The sequence below is a fragment of the Mercenaria mercenaria genome, chromosome 17, assembly GCF_021730395.1.
Source record: "Mercenaria mercenaria strain notata chromosome 17, MADL_Memer_1, whole genome shotgun sequence".
Classification (NCBI taxonomy): domain Eukaryota; kingdom Metazoa; phylum Mollusca; class Bivalvia; order Venerida; family Veneridae; genus Mercenaria; species Mercenaria mercenaria.
The window spans coordinates 42,360,338-42,383,926 of NC_069377.1; the positions used below are offsets into that span (position 1 = coordinate 42,360,338).

Genomic DNA, 23,589 nt, shown 5'->3' on the forward strand with positions numbered 1-23,589 from the left:
ATAAAAGACTTTTTGACTTCAGGTAATAATAAAATGTACCTTTCTCCACAGTCAAACAGCATATCTACACGTGTGATCTCATGCTCTCCTGTGAGAACGTCAAGTTCTACCTCTGTGCAAGTAACACCGTAAGAGTTATACTTGTAGTGTAGGTCAGTGTGAGGTTTGAACCAGCTATGTGCAGCTAGGTCAATACCCTCTGCGTAGCACTCATTTATAAGTTCTAACCAAGTTGGTTTTCCCATCTTTACTCGGACAGGTTGAAGTCTGTCATTTAACTCCTTACACGCATTCATTATTGACTGCAATGAAATAGAAAAAGTGGAAAACCATAGGTCGCCAAACATGACATAAATGAAAATGTTGTAGGCTCAGTTAAAACTGACTTTCTTTAAGAACAAACAATGATAGAGCAATCCTTAATTAGTCCCTTTCTAAACAATGTAATTACACATTTCTGATCAAACTATTAATAAGGCGTTTTCGACACAAATGTTAAATTTTCATTTATAGCAAGAATTAAGAGTAAATGTCTCTTACTTTGTGTTTGGTGGTTACTCTAAAGAAACTAGAAGATGCTTTTGTAGAAAAGCGCATGTATCCCCCAAAACATAGTAGTAATAGTCAAGAAGTCAATAGAGGACAGGAGTGAAAATCAAAGGGACTAATGACTGAAATGCAATAGGAATCATCTACTCAGCATGTCTAATCATTCCATAAAGTTTCAATGTTCTGGGTCAAGTGGTTCTCATGTTATGGATTGGAAAAAGTTTTTTCATGTTCTGGCTCCTTTGTCCTTGACCTCTGATCAAGTGGCCCCAAAATCAGTAGGGGTCATCTACTCTGTATGTTTAATCAGCCTATGAACTTTCAACTTTCTGGGTCAAGTGGTTCTCAACCTATTGATCAGAAATGGTTTTCCATGTCCTGGAACCTGTGACCTTGACCTTTGATCAAATGAGCCCAAAATCAATTGGAATCATCTACTCTGCATGTCCAGTCATCCTATAAAACATTCTGGGTTAAGTGGTTCTCAATTTATTGATCGGAAATGGTTTTCCATTTTCTGGGCCTTGTGACTTTGACCTTTGATGGAGTGACCAAAAAGACAATAGGAGTCAGCTACTCGGTAAGCTCATTGAAGTTTGAAGGTTCTAGGTCAAATGGTCCTCTAGTTATTGTTTCAGAATGAAGTGTGATGGATGGACTGATAGACGGACGGACAGGGCAAAAACAATATCTCTGCCCCAGTAGGGCATAATTAAACCAACAACCAACTGGTGTCAGTGTGTCTCAAATGATGAAGATAGTAATGAGGGTGATAATGATGATAATAATCACAGCTTATTTAAGCAATCAATTCACAGGTTACATTGGACCCAATAAAACCCATTAAAACAGCCACCAGATTCTTCCTGATGAAGATCATGATGATGACGATAACTTACTTTCACCACATATTCACTTGTTACACTAGACCAGTTAAACAGTCAGTTACACAGTCATCACCAGCTCTCGATGATGATGATGATGATGTTGACTTTAGCTTCCACTACACTGATTACAATAGGCCCCACAGTTGTCAGTACTTTGCTCCCAGTGATGATGATGTCGATGATGATGATGACGCTGATGAAGTTGCTAGTAACTAACTTCAGCCACCAGTCCACTGGATACACTTAGTCTAGTAAAAACAGCTGCCAGCAACTGCCAGCAACTGCCAGCAACTGCAAGAGTGTTGCATCTGATGAGGATGGTGAAAAAAAGCTGGCCAGCATCTGTTAGTTTGTTGCTCCTGATGATGATGATGATAATGATGATACTGATGAAGATGATGATAACTTACTTTAGCCACTAGTTCACTAGTTACACTAGATCCAGTAAAACAACTACCAGCAGCTGTGAGTGTATTAGTTGCTTTAATTTTGATCATGTCCACAGGAATACCCAACTCAAAGGCACAAACTTGAGCTGCCTGAAACAAAAGTATCATGAAAAGTCAATCCGATTAATACTACTTTTTTTACTTGCATATTGACAAAGCTCACTATACATACTTAAAGCACCAGCAGACATATCTTGCTCAGGAATGACACGAGAGAGCCACTGTGTGGAACAATATATGCAAGAAGCAATGTTTCTATCAAGTTTGCAGACAAAAAGTCAAAGAATTCTTAGTTACAAAACAGAAAATCAATAGCTAACAGTCAAGACCAGCACCATGGCATAATACGTCCATCTGGCTACAAAGTACGGCAGTGTCCATGGCTTTTGACTAAGAAACTTCAAAATCAAGTGTTCATGGTGAATGTGATAATTGTCACTGTAACCTTAACCTCTGACCCACTAACCTCAAAATCAGTCAAGGTCATTTACTGCTCTTGGGTTATATGCCAGAAAAGTTTCAGGACTGAGCTCAAAGCTTTCTCAAAATATTGAGCAGAAACAGTATTTGGACCTACAGTCCCTGTGACCTTGACCTTTAACCATCTGATCTCACAATCAATAGTGTCATCTTTTGCCCAGGAGCAATGTGCCTGCCAAGAGAGAGGGGCTCTAAATATATAGAATGAAAGAAAGTTTTTGTACTAACGGCCACTGAGACCTTGACCTTTAAACCACTAACTTCAAAAGACATAGTGGTAATACAATGTTCCTAAGCAATGTGTCTACAAAGTTTGATGGTCATAATTCAAGGGGTTCTCAAATTATTGAAAGAATACTTAATTTCTAACAGTGTGATAAAGGGTCAACAAATGCAATCACATTATGTCTCTTTGTAATGAAAATGTCTTAATATTGCAATAAGGTAACCAGATATAATGTTAACACAGCAAAGCACATGAAAACCCAAAACTTTCCCTAGGAAGATTGCCTCTGGACCTACTAGAATAAAGTGCCTACACATTAAATGACACTAGAGGGAAAAAATGAAAACTGTTTATTTACATAAAATTTACCTGCAATTTTGAAAGTAAACAATCAAATATTTCATTTAACCCACTCAAAATTCCATTTGCTCGTCATTTCAAAATTGTTAAACATGCCATTACTTGCTGTCATAGGAACCACATCTTTTTGTTGAAACTAAATTAAAGAATATGCAAATAACACATCAATTATAGGTTTCATGAAAAAAAATCTCCTGAACTTATAAAATTAATGTAGGATCTGTCTTTCATGACTGACTGGTGGAGACAGTGGATGAACAGATGATCAATGGACAAAATAAGAAGTGTGCATATTCTCTGGAAAGACAAACAGTCTCATGAACAAAGTGATAGATAAAAACAGAAAATAACAGTGTGTGTGTGTGTATGTTCAGGTTTAACGTCTTTTTCAACAATTTTTCAGTCATATAAACGACGGTGTCTACTTGTAGCAGTGAGCACAATGCCCAACTTTATAGTGCTGCCTCACTGGAATATCATGCCGTAGACATGTGGCAAGATACCCCACCCAGTCACATTATACTGACACCGGACTGACCAGTCCTAGCACTATCCTCTTAATGCCGAGCGCCAAATAACCGTGTGCACATTCTCTGTATTATTAACATTTTTGTACTGAGTTTCATGGAAAAATATGTTGTACTTTTTAAGTTATCGCAACATCCATTCTTAGGACTACAGTATTTGTTGTTGCAGCAACAAAATAAAATAATGTGCATATTCACCATATAAATGAAATTCATGAAAAAATTCTCATCATTTTTGTGTTACTGTAGGATCCAAACTTGTGTGATAAATGGCTTGCTGGATACACAGACAAATAGGGGAAATGGTGAAATACCTGTAGGTAACTAATGAACAAGAGTTCTTGTTTTGTTTTGTTTTGTTGGGTTTAACGTCGCACCGACACAATTTTAGGTCATATGGCGACTTTCCAGCTTTAATGGTGGAGGAAGACCCCAGGTGCCCCTCCGTGCATTATTTCATCACGAGCGGGCACCCGGGTAGAACCACCGACCTTCCGTAAGCCAGCTGGATGGCTTCCTCACGTGAAGAATTCTACGCCCCAAATGACGTTTCGAACCCACATCGATGAGGGGCAAATGGTTTGAAGTCAACGACTCTAACCACTCGGCCACGGAGGCCCCGAACAAGAGTTCTGCAAAGTTGGGCAATATAAGCCCAAAGTTCTAGATCAAAGGAAGAGCAAATAAAATCTAAAGATGATTTTTTGGGGGGGGTGAGGGAATCTAATGTGGCGGTGGATGAGTGTGGGTTGTGTAGGGGCAGTGATAAGATTATCAATTGAAGCTTGTTTATGGAAACCCTTCCCAGTAGTTAAGTTATACACTGGGACCCCGTTATAACGCTGTCATCGGGGTCCAAGGTTCGAGACCCGCGGATCTAGCGGGGTTAAATTTATAACGCGGGTTGATCGTACCAGCGGTAAATGCAATACCCCACCCATCGGTAATGTATTAGACGTATTTTGGACGCTGTTTTATGTTAATAAGAAATAAGAATCGTATAAACGGGACATTTATTTACCTTAAATGCTACTGAAAAATACATTAAAAGAATTATAACGCTGTGTCATCTTCTCATTTTGTCGTGATTCTAAAAGAAAGTTGAAACTGTTTATCCCGGAAGTAAACATGTATAACGCTGTGTGAGGAGTGCGCTGTCATGAGAATTACATACGCAATGCAATTGCACTGGGGGTTTATGTAACTAAAAGAGAAAAAACGCGGACAGTCTTAAAAAAATAATTCTGAATACATGAAGAAAATCGATATATAAGATAGAAAATTGTTAAATCGCCGTCGTTAATATACGATATTAAAAAGGGAGAACATTCTCAATATGGCTTTCAGTGCGTCGAATCTTCGCAAATTCCGACGAACCGAGAATGATGATTATGAAAAACGGCTGCATTTTATTACAAAACTGTGCCTGTTGTTCGATTTTTATTCACTCGAGTGTTAATGTCATCCACTTAATTGGTGCAAACTTAAACGGTTTGATAGTTGACTGACCGATCTTCCACGCTTGTTAATGCAAACAATTTAATTTTGACATGGTACTGATTGCCTAATTGTCACATGTCTACATGTATTCAAACTTTAACAAAGGCGATATGCAAACAAGTAAGCTAGCAGACGATTATTGATTTTTGTCACAGTTGTCATGGAAAGGTGTTAATGTACACGTACATGTAGATTTAACGCTGGTTATGATCAAATTAAATAACATCCGCGGATTTTTTTTTTTTTTTTTTTTTTTGATTTTTGATTTTTTTTTACCCTCTAAAATTTGGGAGCCAAGACGATACAGCGTTATAACGAATACCGCGGTATATCGAGAAGCGTTATAACGGGTTTCGAGTGTATGTCCTTCTACCTCCAATTTTGACCATGACCTTGGGTCTAGTAACCTGGGTTGTGTACTCTACACATGTCTTGAAGAGCTTAACAGTTGATGCTTGTTTCATAAAAATCTTCCTGCTAGAGGGGACTTGATAGATGAACAGAAAGAAGGACAGGCTGACAGACATGTATAACTCCAATACTAAGTATAGCCCTAATACACTTTGTACTTAGGGGTACAATGAGCAAACATACAATGATGTACCTTTGTATTAATACCCTGTCCAACTTCAATGCCACCATGTGACAAAGCAACAGTTCCATCCTGTGCATAGATAGCAATATTGACCCCATAATTCTGTATGTTCCAGGGGACACCATACTTCAACGGCACCACTGACATACCTCTCTTCTTCCAACGATTTGCCTGCATTGAACAAAATCCACATTATCATAAATCGAATTGTGTTAGCACAAAACTTTGTAGAAGGTTCACTTTTGCCCCAGAATGGCCTAAAAACTGAAAGTCTCAAAATGGAGTGAAGAACAAGTTTTCTTTCATCAAGAAGAATTGTTTTATCAAACTGAATGAAATATTTTACAATTTATTCATTATCAAAGAAAATATCTGACGAAAATGAAAATACTTTTAACATTAAGGGTATGGGAAATCTTCAGTTCTTAACCAAATTTTTAAACAAATCTGAAATTTTCATTATGAGCACAGCTGTCGACCATAATTAAAAAATTACCATAAATTCTGTGAAAGAAGCTGGACCTATAGTCAAAGTATTTTTGTGGTCCTCGAGTGTGCTCACTACTAAAAACATGCCCATGTGACCTAAATATGGCAAAAAATGTTCATTTTCTAAAAAATATGCGATTTGAGCAATATTCAGTGGCATGTTTTGAACAAAATAATAAAATTGTATACAAAGAACTAAATTCATTATAGTAGATAAACATTCTGGTAGCAAACAATGTATATTTGATGTAATTATAACCAATTTGAAAATTTTCCAAATTGTGTAGGCCATATAAGGCTTAAGTGAACTTTGTCCTTTACACTTTTTATATTCTTGTATAACTACTTACAATATGTCAGAAAAAAATGTGCTCTATGCAACTCATTTAAATAAAGTTATAGTCAGTCCAGGGGTTGAGAGGGTTTTGATGGTGGAATGCATGCTATATAGCAATCTTAGTTATAGAAAAAACACCTAGAAACACCAAAGAATAACATCAACATTTTGTGGACATATGCTAATAATTAGAGGGAATTCATCTAACTGTCTTACAGTATAAAAGTTTCCCTGTATGATTGCTCAATTTTCAGGGGTAATTTATGTTTTTATTTAAGAAATGAATTATTGGTTTTGGAGTTCATGCAAAATGAATGACAGAATACGATCTGCAAATCCATGAATCATGCTAAGGATTCATGTATAATTTGCCAATCCTATCATGCCATTCATTTTGCATGAACTGTGAAAAATTAATTCATATCTGATATTTACATTATATTTCCTTTTCACTTTAATAATTAACTCACTAGCTTTTGCTGTGAAAAAACATCATCTGCCACTTAACCTGCTCAGCAAGAGATTCTTCCTTGGCGACCAGTGCAGACCAAGATCAGCCTGCACACCTGTGCAGGTTGATCATGGTCTGCACTGTTCGCTTTTCAGTCAGTAAATTTTCTATGAACATCCCGTCAAATAATAAACAGTACTGTCCAAACTGAATGATGGACCAGTCCATTTTAGAAATTTGAAAGGTTAAACACAATATTACCTTATTGAATGCTTTTATCTGTTGTTGTCTTTTGGCAAATTTTGCCGTCTGCTCCAGTTGTGACATGAGGCCAGATATACTACAGTAGGTCAAGGACATACCACCAGGAGTCACCTGATCTTTCTTGTACAGATTCAGTTGTCTAAGTTCTGTTGGATCCTTGCCAAGTGTCTTTGATAAATGCTCCATTATTGTTTCCATGACAAAAATTCCAGGAGTTGAGGCTAAAATTTTATACATAAAGTAAGTTGATAATTAAAAGAGTGTAACAATTATCATACAGCTCCATATCAACTATTAATTTGCAGCTGCAGATGGCACTGACTTATCTTGATAAATGTGTTGCAGAGAATGTTTAATGTAAAAAAGCATCTGGATATACCTGTTTAATGTTTTGCACAACTTGTATGTTGGTCAGTGAGTGACTGAGTTCAGGTTTATCATCTTATCATCAATTTCAACAAGTTTTCAATCATATAAATGATAGTGTCTACTTGTAGCAGTGAGCATAATGCCCAACTTTATAGTGCTACCTCACTGGAATATCACGCCATAAGACACTTGGCATGATACCCCACCCAATCACATTATACTGACATCAGGATGACAAGTCCTAGAACTATACTCTTAATGCTGAGCGCCAAGCGCAGAAGCTACTAGTACCATTTTTCAAGTCTTTGGTATTATGCGGCCAGGGAGTGACCCAGCACTTGAAGCTGGTGATGTGCTATTAAGCCGAGGCAGTTATATGTTAGTCAGAACTGTTACATGAACTATGAGACATTTTGTATATACCTGGAGCCCGGCAGTATGTGTTAGATGCTGTATTGGTTTGAACTGCTACAGGAACCATATGCCAGTTTGGACAATAGTATGCTGAAAAGGAACAAATATGGTTACTGAAACTGATTCATTATTTCATCTTGTCTGTAAATTAATATCATTATAATCTGTGTACTTTGGGAATGGCTACGTATATTGTTTTTCCTTTTTTTTTTTTGGAATGGCAATGCACATTGTTCTTATCTTAGGCAATGACTAAAAACGTTGTTTGTTCTTAGGGAATGACTTTGTACACTGTTTGTTCTTTGGGAATGACTATAGACATTATTTTTTCTTTGAGAATGGCTATGTACATTTTTGGCTCTTTGGGAATGACTACCCTCATTATTTTTACTTTTGGAATGGCTATGTACATTGTTTGTTCTTTGTGAATGACTACCCACATTATTTTTTCTTTTGGATGGCTACGTACATTGTTCATTCTTTGAAAATGACCAGGCACATTATTTTTTTCTTTTGGAATGGCTATATACACTGGGTTTTTTCTTTGGGAATGACTATGTACATTGTTTGTTCTTTGAGAATGGCTATGTACATTGTTTGTTCTTTTGAAATGACTATGCACATTGTTTGTTCTTTGGGAATAACTATGTAAATTGTTCTTTCTGAATGGCTATACACTGTTTTTTCTTTGGGAATGAATTTTGAAAACTATTGACCTTAAAGCCATGAAATAAGTGTTTACAATGGAAATGCCTATGTACAAAGTTTGTTCCCTGGGAAGAAATACATGTATGTGCATGCATTGTCCCTTTGGTAACAGAAGACCTACCATTATCTCCCATATACATGATATCCCCTACAGTACAATCATTAACAGCGTAACCACAGTCACAGTAATAGGTCACCTTGATACCATTCAGTTTCCCTTCATCTGTCACACCAACCTAAAACACAGCAAATATATTAATAAATACATTTTGAATTATTGAACATTTTCTGATATTACCCATGGAGGTTATCAGAATGCTGTATAATAATAATATGACTACTACTGCCATATATTTGAAGAAAAAATACCATATGACCAGTAGTAATATATTGTGTTGGCATCAAATTAAACCTAACAGAAACTTCACTACTTGCTATGGAAAAGGTGGACAAAACAGTAGATCTTACCTCATAATTAGCCAGGTATGGGAATCTCTTTCCTACCATCTCTATGTTTGTATGGAAATTCATGGCCAACCTTACAGGTCTGAAAGAAAAACTTTTTTTTTTCACAAACAGAAGTGTTTTTTTTTCAATGACAGTTTTTTCATAGTTTCTGCAAAATAACACCATGGGGTGAGGAATATCTTAAAAACCCAAAGTACATCCACCTTAGACGTGTGGCATATCTAAAGATAAAAGAACATGCTAGCATGCTAGCCTTGGAGATGTGGTATATCTAAGCTCAGAGATTATACAAACCTTGGTGGTGTGTCACATCTAGAGGTCAGAGAATACATTAACTTTAGTGGTGTGGCACAATAAAAAGGTCAGAGTGTATGTAATCCTTAAAGGTGTTGCATATCTAAAGGTCAGAAAGAATGTGGAACTTAAATTTAAGGATTCAATCCATGTTCATGGCAAATTGCTACCTACAGAATACTAATTTCTCAATTATAAACTGCTTTATCATAATATATGGTAATACAAATAAAATGAAAAACATGGCAGCATTTTTGTTTGTGGTCCACTCCCTAATCTATTTCATACAATGAAATGTTTTCAAATGTTGAATAATTCCCTTAAAAACAATCCAAATATTATATATACAAATATCAAAACTGCAAAACTGATTTACTCCAAACATGAAAATTTCAGTGGTATGGCTAGGCTGGTGCATACCAAGGCCCGTTACCTTGGTGTATTCTTAAGAAACCAGAAGTAATGGCGTAACATCATTTATTCAGACAGTATATAATAAATCCTGGACTCGGCCTAATTAATTGGAAACACGTTCATTTTACAAATACATGGCAATCTTTCTAGAGTTAAATTATGGTATTAAAAAATTTGATATATGTTAAATTGTTCCAAATTATGCCTCATAATCAGTTTGATATGCACGAATCTCTTTACTCATCGTACAATATCTTAAAAACCATCACACTGACCTAAACATTTCATTTCACAACATTATAGACCATAATTTATTATTATGTTAGTTTATAATCATAAGAAGTTTCATTAAGTCTACATTGTAAAAAAAAATATATTTGCGAATGTGTCCTCAAAATTGCAATTTTCCCATATATTCCCAGTATGAAAACTTGTGTGGGGTCCAATTTTACAAATAAATCTACCACAAAATCAAGCACACGACCCTATCTTTTTCACTTGCCTAATTTTCTAAGCAGACTATGAAGTTTTGAAAAATCAAGGTTTAATCAAACTTTACATTTCAATATAAACAAAAATGATCTGAACATGCAGAAGTGCCTTAACTGAAAGGGATATAAGTAAAGGCAAACATGACTGGTGTAGAAACAATTAACATAATCAGCAAAGAGGGTTTTCAACAGTAGTTAGTACTGCAAGAACTTTTCTATAAGTATTTGTAGTTGGGATGGATTTAATTTCTGGAGTAGTTTCCCTTCACTTCAGTATATAAATAGATACTATAAATATATAGTAATGCAAGCCCCAACCCAACCATACAAATCCATAATCACCATATAAATCCTCCCTACAGGTATGATATAAGTTTATCATCTGAAAGTCCCATTTTTTAAGTTTTTTCTTTGTCTGCTTGCTTTTAAAATCTCGTTTAGCATCAAATAATTGCTTCAGTTACATTCAAATAGCTGAAAAAGACATTATCTAACCAGCTCTGGGTTTAAGTATTGATCTGTAATTCAAAACTTTACAAATATTTATATATTTCAACCTTGTCCTTCAAACTAGGTTAGCAAAAATTCAATCAATACTTCACCTTTATAAAAATGAATGTTTGATTTTTCAGTTCAAATGAAGAAAGCTAATCATTATGAAATAAAAATAGAATGTGAAATACTTATTACAATGTGGAATATGCATTTGTAATAGTTTAAAGGAGGGATGTTAAAGATCTACAGATTAAAGTGAAGTGTATGCAAGTAAATATTTATGGTTCGAAATATAGACAACTATAACAGTTAGTATAAAACACTGAGTGAGTTTCTGGAAACAAGTTAAATCTTTAAACAAGTCTAACTCACATAAGTAAGAAAATTAAACTTAAACATACAGTAATAAAGAGTGAGAAAGCAATATATGTCATGATTATATATGTAGCATAAAAGTAAGAAAATGGCTTCTGCTGAAGATGGCGATGAAATCTGTTTACAGCATGGTATGGTAGTGGAATATTTCTGCCAGTCACATGACCAGCTTGGTTGTGGACAATGTTTGCAAGCAGACCACAAAGATTGTGAGGATATAAAGAAAATTGATGAATTAACTGATGATATAGCAAACAATAAGGAGTACAAACAATTCAAAGATGATATAAATGAAATGAGAGATATTTCAAATGAAATTACTGAGAATATTAATGAACGAGAGGATTATGTGAAAGGAGGACTGTCTGAAGAAAGAGAGACCCTCAAACGTTTACAAGCAGATATAAATGCTGTCTTTGATTGTATAGGAGCAAATATTGAGGAAAAGGAATCAAATGCCACAGAGAGAGATACAGCAAATATACAGAAGTTCACTAAGGAAGCTGACCATGCTATTACAATGTTAGAATCCATTGAAAACAAATTAGAAAATTTGAAAAGATCAAAAAAGTTCAGAGAATTTTTCATTGCATTAAAAAGAGCAAAACCTGAAATACGTGCCATAGAAAATGACCTTGAAAAACTGGCCACACATTCGAAACCTCTAAGCCTTGGTGAGCATGCAGTGTTACCAAAGGTGAAAGGTGAAACTGAAGTCAATTTGATAAAACTGGAAGAAGCAGTGATCCAATTTAAGATGTTCATGTCAAAGTCAAATCTGACCCAACAACAGTGATTTTAACTTTTCCTAATAACACATCTAGCAGTTATAAATTTCTTGTGTTCAATTTTATGACAGATTAATAAATAAATATCTGTACCAAATAGATAAATAAATAAATTAATTAATTAATTGCTGTTAAGAGGTAAACTGTCAATTTACTGCCTTAAATTTCTGTATAAACTATAACAGAGACTGCTATTTCATTTCCACTTTTATGTTTGACTGCATTTACCTTCAAGTTAGCTTTAAATACTGTGATAGATAGGTCTAGCATGAATATAATATTTTATAAGCCTTCATTGCATTAGGAATGCAGCCCGATAGATATAATAATACACATCTGAACTCCAAACAATGATTTTATTCAAGACTTAAGACTTTTTGTTTTGTGTGGGTTTCATTTTAAGCATAATAATTGTAATGTAAAAACATGGCATTGTTCTATAACAACACATAATTTTCAGTCTTAGTTTAGGCATCAGACGTTTCACTGGAAAACAAATTCGGTCATGTTAGAATACAGTTTTTACACTGAAAATTACATAATGTCTCTGCAATTCAACAATAATTAAAATCCTTAAAATTATGATTATCTTTCATTTGTCCACAGACATGTGATTTAGTAAATTTCTAATAGTACAGAATTTCCGAGCCAATTTTGGGGTTTGATTTTCAGTTCCTGTTGAAATTGTTAACTTTTTAAAACATTTTTCTCCTGGTCCACAATGTTATAAAGGTATTCAAATTTTATAAGAACTTGGGCTGATGAAATCTTCTTAAAGATGCAGGTACCATTCTGGTAATAACGTAAAACTACAGACAGGCTTGAAACATCTTACATACTTAATATAACCTTTACCCTGCTAAATTTCTATAATGAACTTGTCCATCTTACAATTTGGACTGTACCATTAATTGTTAAAAGGGGTGCTTACCAAAAATATACTGACTGAATAGCGAACAGTGCAGATCTTGATCAGACTGCACGAATGTGCAGGCTGATCAAGATCTGCACTGGTTGCAAAGGCAAAATCAATCGTGTCCAGTATTATAAGGGTTAATATTTCAACCTTAGATCAGTTGTTCACAATGTGAAACCCAAATATTGTGCAAATCATATGGAAAGATCATTTGACTATACATTATTAGTGCTATGTATGGAATGTCATTCCAAAGAATATCTGTTGTGTCTGGAATATCTAAAATATCCATTAGGATCTGAATAAGTTGTTACTTTCTCTGTAAATGCTATCTTCTTTTTTCTGTGTTTATAATCTTATGTCTTCTTTAAATAAATATAATACTGTTATTATTACATGTATCAGTACCTGCCAATTCTGCTGTTCCTTCAATAGCACTGACTGAAAGGGAGTGGTATTTAACCCTTACCCTGCTAAATTTCTATAATGAACTTGTTAAAAGGGGTGCTTACCACAAAGATCCTGACTGAATGTTGAAACTTGCAGATCTTGATCTACACTGGTCGCAAAGGCAGAATCAATCATGTCCAGCATGATAAAGGTTAACAAAGCTTTGAGAACTTGTTAACCAAATTTTTTTGCATTTACTGTTGTTCGGGCTATGTTGTAGAGATATATATATGCATTTATGTGAACTAGTAATACAATAAAATATGTCTTTTACTTTAACACTGACTTGTTATCTAATTGCACAAATTGCTATAGGCTAACTTAAAGATGCATAGTAACTATCAATAAATAATCAGGACAGTGTCTTGGAAAAAAGGTCTTTATATCATTTTATGGATTAGACAACATCGCATTTAGTATGTTAAAAGAAGGACATATACAAACTAGAAAGTGTTTTTGTCACAAAAACATATGTCTCCACCCCTGGCGGCCATTTTGTGCAGCGAAGCAGAACGTGTTGGCGGTATGCACAACGGGGCTTGGTACTGATCACTCCTGTGAAGTTATATTGAAATCTGTCCAGCAATTCAACCTGTAAAAGCCGGACAAGATTTTCCATCTTTTAGCTCTGGCGACTATTTTGAGCAGCAAAGCGGAACGTGCCAGCGAGATATGCAAAACTAGGATTGGTACTGATCACTCCTGTGAAGTTTCGTTGAAATCCAGCCAGCAGTTTGACATGTGGAAGTCGGACAAGAGTTTTCTATCTTTAGCTCTGGATGCCATTTTGTGCAGCGAAGTGTAATGTGTCGGCAATATGCACAACTAGACTTGGTACTGATCACTCCTGTGAAGTTTCATCAAAATCCGGCCAGCAGTTTGAACTGTGAAAACCGGACAAGAATTTTCTATCTTTAGCTCTGGCAGCCATTTTTTGTAGTGAAGTGAAATGTGTCAGTGCTATGCACAACTAGGCTTGGTACTGATCACTCCTGCGAAGTTGCGTCGAAATCCTGCCAGCAGTTTGACCTGTGATTTTTCTATTTTAAGCTCTGGCAGCCATTTTGTGCAGCAAAGTGACAGTGCCGGCGATATGCATAACTAGACTTGGTACTGATCACTCCTGTGAAATTTCATCGAAATCCAGCCAGCAGTTTGACCTGTGAAAGCCGGACAAGCTTAATGCAGACGGACAGACGGATGGACGTCCAGACAGACGGCAAAGGCAAAAACAATATGTCTCCACAGCCTATGGGGGAGACATAATAAAAGTGATTTGCACAGGTAAACATAACCTCTCTTGAAATACATAATGTATGCTTATAACAACAAGAGCTATCACTACAAATGATTCATACTCTCATAGAAAACAAGTGAATAAGGTTTTGCAACTGTCAAATTTATCTGAAGGGATCTTATCACCTCAATTGCACCATAACCTTATGATCTGATATCTATATATTACCCTATATGTACAGTATGTTATATGCTAAATGTTTGGATTTGATATTGCATGTCTGAACACCTACAGTTGTTGAGTTCTTACGACTTGTGAGAGTAACAGAAAGGGAAGAGGATAGAATTTTATGATGAAAAATCCCAAGGGCCTGAGGTGGAATTCAAACCCAGGTCGCACGGGTGGAAGGCTAATGCTCTAATCACTGAGCTAAAGAGTCAACTCCCTGACGCAGTTGTGTTGTCAGAGATTGGTTTTAATGTGAGGCTATAAGTAAGCGACCATAACACTTTCCTTTTTCAAGTCACCATTTATGATGAACACCAGATTAACAAATGCACATGCTGAATGACAATCCTCAGAGGTTTGATGACTCTCTGGTCAAAAATACTTTTTGAGCTATGCACAACACAAATGTCAGACTGACGGACAAGGGCAACTCTACATGCACCCAAACAAAATTTTAGAGGAGGGGTGAGGAGGGGGGGAGGGGGACACAAAAAGCAAAGGGCCATAGAAAATCATTCAACCATAAACCAGTAATCTAGGTGAAACTAAGCTTGTTCCTTATCATTCTAATTAAGTTTCAATCAAATTTCAACAACAGTGTAAGAGAAGCAGCTTCAACAAATTTTAGTGAAAACAAGAGCTGTCACTAATGGTGACAAATGCCCCCGCAGCACCTTGACCTTTGACCTGGTGATCTTGACCTATGACCTGGTGACCCCAAAGTCAGTAGGGGTCATGTACTCAATAAGTACTATCAGCATGTGAAGTTTGAAGGTCCTGGGTGCAGTGGTTCGCGAGTGAAGTGCCTTCATGCAAAAAGTTAACGTTGTGACGAACGAACGAACGGACAGACAGTTGAAAACTAATATGCCTCCCTTTGGGGGCATAAAAAAAATTCAAGGGGTCATAACTCCATTTAACATAATCTAAGCTATGCCAAAGATATGCAAAACTACGCTTCATACCAATCACTCTTGAGAAAGTTTCACTGAAATCTTGAAATGAGTTTTTGAAAAGAATGTGCAAACAAGCTAAATGCAGATGTAAAGTCAGACAGACAATGAGGGCAAGAACAATATGACTCCTATGGAATGGCGAAAGACAATTTTGCAAGTAGCTGGTGTTCCTACTAACATTCATACTGAAGTATAACATGATATTCTGGTTTGTAGATTGGAATGTACCACAATATGTTTCAGTTCTATGTCTACAAAACTGAATCATATTTTAAAGGATACAGACTTCCTTTTGCCAGCTTGAGGTTAACAACTCTGTATCAAAGTTTTACAGAATTAATATTAATTAACAACACGTGAAAGCAATTTCATATTGTTTATTTAAATATTTCTTGAAGTAACTATTGAAATTTCATCTAACTGAACCTACAGTTATATAAACTAGAATGTGTCTGTAGGACACAGGGTGTGCCCCCACTGGTACATTTGTCACAAATAAGGGGACATAATTCAAATGTTTGCAGTCTTAATGGGGTAAAGCCTCAAAAAAAATATTCTGAAATGGATTCATTATTCTATACCATATACTTTTTGAGCTATGAGCATCACAAACAAAAAATCCACTATTTTGGCTATTTCAAGGGCAATAACTCTGTAATAAACACTAAAATTCTCAAGAAGAATGCCAAGTGTGCAAGGTCACATTATGATAAAGACTCAAGCAAGGTTTCATGAATTTACATAAATACTTTTTGAGTGAGGCCATAATAGGTGAAAATGTGCATTTTTACTATTTCAGGGGCCATAACTCTGAAATAGAGGGGGACCCAGATGAAAAATAGGAGTGCACAAGTTCATATCATGATAAAGATTCATGCAAGGTTTCATCAATCTATATCAAATACTTTTTGAGCTGGGCGTGTCACAAGGTGAAAATGTGCATTTTTGACTATTTCAGGGGCCATAACTCTAGAAATAGGGGGTGGACCCAGATGAAAAAAAAGGAGGTGCGCAAGTTCATATCATGATAAGACTCATGCAAGGTTTCATAATCTAAATCAAATACTTTTTGAGCTAGGCGTGTCACAAAGTGAAAATGTGCATTTTACTATTTCGGGAGCCATAACTTCTAAAATTAGGGGGCAAAGCCAGACAATAAATAGGATTGCCAGTTCATATCATTGATAAAGACTCATGCAAGGTTTCATTTAATTTATACAAAACTATTTTGAGCTAAGCGTGTCACAAACTTCGAGTAAGAACACAGTCGCATGCACGGACAAGAGCAAATCTATATGCCCCCACCACTCATGGGGGGTGGGGGGGCGGAACACAAAAAAAATAACTGTGCACATATTTGCATTATTGTATGTCCATTGTACTGCAATCAACAAACACCTGTAAAACCTTTACATTGGTGAATACAGCAAATCCCTAGTGAGCATAAGACTTATAATACTGACAAATAACAAAGTGAAGTATAAGTTACCTGTTGAGTACCTGTGCAGCAACGGCACATGCTGAGGCTATACCAAAGTTCCTAGAGATCTTGGAACCATAAGCCCCTCCCAATCTCTTCACCTCTATATCAATACTGAAATATACAACACATGTGATCAGTTTATTTGGCAACATTAACTGGTCAAAATGGTTAAAATCTGCACTAGTAGAAAAGGTTTAAAGTTCACATCTTGTGAAATATATAGAGTTATTTGTATATCATAGAATAGACTTTTTGTGAATACCAATGTTTACAAATTTGGACACAAGACAAATATAGTGAAAATAACTCCTTTACAAAAATGTTTGATTAATAGTGTAAGACAGTCAAGGAAGATGCAATTTCCTGGATTTCATCTCAGTACTATCTTCTCTTTTTCTCTGCTAAACAGTAACTTCCCCACATGAATCAAATGTAAAGAATGAAAGATTTAATTTTGTTTGTTTGTTTTGGGTTTAATGCCGTTTTTCAACAGTATTTCAGTAATACATACTGGCAGAGTTTGGGTACAAACTATGGTTTAGTGACAGTTCACTTATTCGCATGTGTATTAAAATGCATTTCTGTTGACAATGGTATTATAAATGGCAAACTATTGTCCCCATACTAAGTGACTGTTTACATTTTTCATTCATTCCTTGGTGAAGACTTCTAACTTCCAAGTAATAAGCAATTTTTCCTTTGCTTATGCAACATGAGTTAGGTCTCAAAAGGAGATTCTTATCAGAGTTTGCAACATTTGCTGGATCTTGAGCAACCCATGTAAAAAGTTGGGTTGAATTAAAGTAAGAACATGATGTCTTCATGGTTAAACCATACTGAGTTTTGTGGTGTATATTCATATTACTGTTAGTTAAGTAAGCACTCAACCATAGCCATTATCTTCCATCAATCAACTACCAAGAACATGGAGATATGACTCAAAATTTCTATATTGGTATGTGTAGTCTTAAGACTTTCAAGGTGGTGTGTGTGGGGGGTGGGGGGGGGGGGGGGGGGGGGTAGAGGGAGGTGGTAAGGGGGTTTTACTTATGATGGTTACCATGCTATTTATATCCAATAATTAATGATCCATTCCTTTAACCTCCAACATCTCAGACTCACCTGGCACATGGAACACCAAGAACTTGTGCAATAGATTTCTGTGCATAGTCTATCCACTGTGAGGAAGCATGTACTTTCATTCCATCTTCAGTTGGGATACAGATGCTCACTTGTGTTTCCATGGAGAAGTGGTACTGTGTTCCACACTTTATACTACCGGAAATCACGTGTGCTGACTTGCCTATTGCTCCTATAATGTAATGCAGATAAAATCTATGTTTGTAAACAGATTTAAATTACAGTCAAACCAGTCTATAAAGACCACCCTTGGGAGAGCCAAAATGTGGTCTTTATTGGGAGGTGGCTTTTTTCACAGGTTAAAATACACTGTAAATGTTAATATGGGAAACAAAACGAGCAGTCTTTAAAGCCAGGTGGTCTCTGTTTAGAGGTGGTCTGTAACACAGGTCTGACTGCACTAATATTCATGAGGAACTGAATTTTTAGCAATCCCAAAATCAAAAGATAAAATAAAAATAAAATTCCAATTAATTTATCATCAAAAAATGAAATCCACAGACTTGTGTCTCAAATTATTATCCATTTAGTGCAGACTACATAAGAACATTATTTTCCATTTTCCTAGTGTTGTTACTGTGACTTTGACCTCTGACCTACTGATCTGAAAATCAATAAGGGTCATCTTCCTCAGTGGTTTAAACTGGCCATTTAACATTTGTGTAAGTAACTATACCTACATCAAGCATCTCCTATGATAATATCTTCAGCTACTTCAGGGAAAATCACATTGGCTTCACAACTTCCTCACAAATTAAAACAGGTGTTTTACACCAGCAAGTGTCTCTACCTACCTTCAGCATCTCCTACCACAATGTCTTTAGCTACATCAGGGAAGATCATCTTGGCTTTTACTGCTTCCTCAATGGTTAAAACAGGTGGTTTAACATCTGTGTAAGTCACTTTGACAGCTTTTGCTGCTGTGAATGCAGTATCCTCATTATCTGTAGGAAAAATATCAAATTTATCAAATTAATTTAGAGCCGCAAGACTCCAGTTGATCATATAGTTGATCATTACAATTTAATTGGCATATGCCTAAGCATTTCTCTAGTTATAAATCTTAAACAATCACATTTTCATTCTGTGGAGTGTAAGCCAGTGATCTCTACCTACAGATCATAAAGTCAGCTACCAGCTGACTGACAGAAAAACCAACCAACTGATAAACAATCAACAAAAGCAAAGCAGTTTAACTCAACTTCTAAAAGGGGAACAAACATAACAAAGAAAAAACAAAAACATAGTTATATAAGCTGATACCTTTTGGGCCTGATTTAGAGTAGAGCAAAGCACCTCCCATTACATAATGTGCCTATATAGTAGACAACATTTATACATGATTGACACATTCACAATTGTTTTAGTAATAATACTGCTTATGTCTAACTGAATCACTTTTGTTTTTTACTACACAAGACAATACTTTCTAAATTTCAAAAACCTTAGAATAATTCTGAAGTTGTCACTGCGGAAAATGGTTCCATATACGGGAGTGTACGCATTCCGTACGCACTCCTAATATACGGGCGTATATGGAAACATTTTTCCCGTATATGGAACATTCCATATACGGGAATCCCGTATTCTTTAATTGGACATTCATGTTTTTCTCACATGGATCCGTTCATTCATACTTAGCATAAATACGTTTCAACAGTTTATGTCAGTATTCAAAGTTAGGGATTGTCAAGGTCCAAAAGTATGTATAAGGCATAGGTTTTGATCATACTTTCAGGAAAGATACCTTTTATATGATATTCGTATATTAGACATATACGGGACCGTATACTCCCCTACTTGCACATTTTTTTCGCAGTGTGTGCTAATGGTAAGCTTAGGGACCTTTCATTACTAAGCTTCATGCCAGATAATACTATAAAAGTGATCTTTCACATATTTTTTTCAATATGTAACTTTGTTTTATTTATTTTTGATGCAGTCATTCATTAACCATAACCAGTATTTCAGTATTCCTTACCAGTATTAAATTTTATCTGTTCTCTATAAGTATATGACAATTTCTCAACACAAATCGGAAGTGCACAACTGACCTTAGATACACTGTCTTCAGTAAGTCATCACTGGGAAGATATGCCTCAAATGGGATTTGAACCTAAATTCTCCTGAATGAAAGTTGTGCATTTGACTATCTAAGCTTACCTGAAGGGCTCAATAATTTGTCTAATTTCTAATTTTTCTTCACAGAAATGTCTAGAAACACACAACAAACCTGCTACTACAATAGCCACAGCCTGTCCGGCATACATGACCTGTCCACTACAGAGTACCTCCTCTGGTGCGTATGGTGCTGGCATGGCATTGTTCTTCCCTGGTATATCACTGGACAACAGAACCTTCACCACTCCTCTCATTGCCTGTAATAGTAGCACTGAACCTTCAGTCTTAAAATGTGACAATGTGAAACTACTGCATCTGCTACACTGAAGGTTATAGTGCAAAAATTCTGAATCTGAAATATTTACTGAATGTCACAGTGAGGAACAAGCAAAATCAATGAATTGGTACCTCCTACCAAACTGAATAAAGGTTTCATCCTTGAAAAAGCATTTTGCAAAAAGCACTTACATTTTCAAAACAGATGTTAGTCTGTACCCAATGTATCAGTCCTTACTTATGCTGAAACAGCTAACAGACTTTTAACAAAAGTAGCTCATTTCTAACAGACACTGGAGAGTAAAATGCATTTAACACTTTAAGTACATGTGTAACAATGACCTTAACCCAAGCATGAACCTTGGTCTCTGTGTAAGATGCCCGAGTACCAAAAATAGAGGAGTACAGATATATGTCTAATTCCCAACTGAAGTTATTGACCAAAAATATTTTATTCTATTTTTAGTAACATTATTTTATATTCTAAACCATGACCAACAAGCCAAAATGCAACTGAATTTTGGTTTCCATGAAAACAACTCATTATACCAAGTTTGGTTGCAATTTATCATTTCTGACTAAATTATTGGTCAAAAACCATTTTTCTATATTCAACAGTAATGACCTTGACCCAATATACCTAAATGCAACCAAAACCACAGTTCTATCCTATTTACCAGGTATGGTTTACTCAACTCAATCCTTTGGAAAATTATTTTTCTATTTTCAGGAACAAAGATCTTGACCTTGACCCCTGGCAATCCAAACTACAACTAAACAATGAACTCCATGAAAGCTTCCTAAATTCCACGTTAATTTGCAATACCTTATTCCTTGCTGAAATTATTGAACGTAAACAACTTTCATTTCTAATAACTGCAACCTTGACCCCAGTGACCCGAACACATAAGGTTCCTCAGTCTCCAAGAAAGCTATATATGTACTAAGCTGGTCATATATACCATTGCAAAAATGTACCTTTGCCATTTGCAAAGAAATACACTGTATAGAAAACAATATATAAGCACCAAGGGCGATATGGCTTGTCCTTCTCAAGCAATCTGAGACTTGCAGAGACATATTTCTTTAGAGAAGTTAACATTTCTACCATCTTTTCTTTAAAATCTTTCCGACACTGATATAGAGATGGCATTGGACAGACAGATGGAAAGACGTAAAGACAACAATAAAACTATATCCCTCTGCCTTTGCCTGGGGATAACTACTATACCTAATACATTATTTACTGAGTGTTACAGTGAGGATAATTAGAGATTCAAGGTAAGATTATTGATCAGAAGATTTATAACATGTTTTTGGCACTTCAAATATATAATGCAATAGCAAGATTTAATTCAACAAATCAACATCTTTCTGTTTATTTTAACTAACTGAGTAACTTAGCATAGGTAAATTATGAAATCTGCCTTTAAAAATATCTGAGAATCTGTTTAACAAGACTTTTCAATGAGTTGACCTAGTGATCAGCTTTCAACACTTATGATGACCCAATTTTAAATTTGATTTAGATTTCATTACAACAATCATTCTAACCAAGTTTCATGTACAACAGATACATAATATGCCCTCTACAGTATTAATAAAGTTTTTTCTCTCTATAACTCAACCTAGTGCTGTAGGTTTTGACCCCAGATGACCCAGTATCAAATTCTACCAACAATTTATCGAGGGAAATATTCTGACCAAATTTTATAAACATCAGTCCAAGCTGTGACTTTTAAAAGAGTACACTGGTAAATAGTTCTATCCCAAAGATATAGGGAGATCATAACAGCCCACCTTGAGCATTTTGTACACAGATGACCTAAGAAGTAAACAGTATGTTTAAGTTGTATATAATGAGTTAAGATTTATATTAATGGTAAAGATTATATAATTAATGCTGATAATTAACTCTGTTAATATCACACTACCATTGCAGCTGAAATGTCAATACTGGCTATTTTGGCATTTCCCACAGTTGTAACAGCAAAAGCCGCATGGAGTTCTCCTGGGGCAGGTGGAAGGTCATTGATGTAAACTGCTTCACCAGTCACCTAAAAACAACATATATCAAATAATATTTACAAAAGGTACCAAACTTAACAAAAGTTGCATGAAGTTCTCTTGCAGCAGGTGGAAGACATAAGCTGCTTCACTAGTCACCAAGAAACAACACACATGTACAATTAAACCCTGCACTAAGCAGCCAGCCAAAATGGAGTGGCACAATATATCTGCTAATTTTTTTTGTTGGGTTTAATGTCACACTGACACAATTATAGGTCATATGGCGACTTTCCAGCTTTGATGGTGGAGGAAGACCCCAGGTGCCCCTCCTTGCATTATTTCATCACAAGCGGGTACCTGGGTAGAACCACTGACCTTCCGTAAGCCAGCTGGATGGCTTCCTCACATGAAGAATTCAATGCCCGAAGTGAGGCTCAAACCCACATTGATGAGGGGTAAGTGATTTGAAGTCAGCGACCTTAACCACTCGGCCACAGAGGCCCCTCAATATATCTGCTAAGGCAGCTGGCTTCCTTAGATACAGGATGCATTCTAAGGCAAATTTAAGTGTATATCAAATATATTGAAAGTCCTGACATGTTTCCTATGTCAAACCTAGATCTATATAAAGCTATTGTATTTTTATTTTAATGAAATCTATGACAAAATATTACAGACTTCACACATCTATCTATCTAAGTAAAATTTTCTCTAAAATTATGACATACATGCATTTTTCTGGGTACTCCCCATGGAAAGAATGCATTGTGGCATGACATCATACAACAAATTTGTTCTTAAATATAATAATGGCATCCCTGAAGTACAAGCTGACATGTGTG

The 23,589-nt window shown here is 35.7% G+C and overlaps 1 protein-coding gene across 2 annotated transcripts in view; it reads right to left on the minus strand.

The window, feature by feature from the left end:
• The window catches only part of LOC123535767 (uncharacterized), a 168,251-nt gene that overhangs the window by 114,307 nt on the left and 30,355 nt on the right, over positions 1-23,589 (minus strand). For both annotated transcript variants that reach the window (XM_053528019.1, XM_053528020.1), the window contains 12 exons: positions 22,672-22,794; positions 20,574-20,718; positions 19,135-19,284; positions 18,323-18,512; positions 17,207-17,311; positions 9,074-9,152; positions 8,727-8,841; positions 7,907-7,987; positions 7,112-7,335; positions 5,583-5,744; positions 1,847-1,975; positions 40-302 (listed from right to left, as the gene is read on the minus strand). In XM_053528019.1, the coding sequence (XP_053383994.1) occupies positions 40-302; positions 1,847-1,975; positions 5,583-5,744; positions 7,112-7,335; positions 7,907-7,987; positions 8,727-8,841; positions 9,074-9,152; positions 17,207-17,311; positions 18,323-18,512; positions 19,135-19,284; positions 20,574-20,718; positions 22,672-22,794 (1,766 nt within the window). The remainder of the gene's footprint in view (positions 1-39; positions 303-1,846; positions 1,976-5,582; positions 5,745-7,111; positions 7,336-7,906; positions 7,988-8,726; positions 8,842-9,073; positions 9,153-17,206; positions 17,312-18,322; positions 18,513-19,134; positions 19,285-20,573; positions 20,719-22,671; positions 22,795-23,589) is intronic.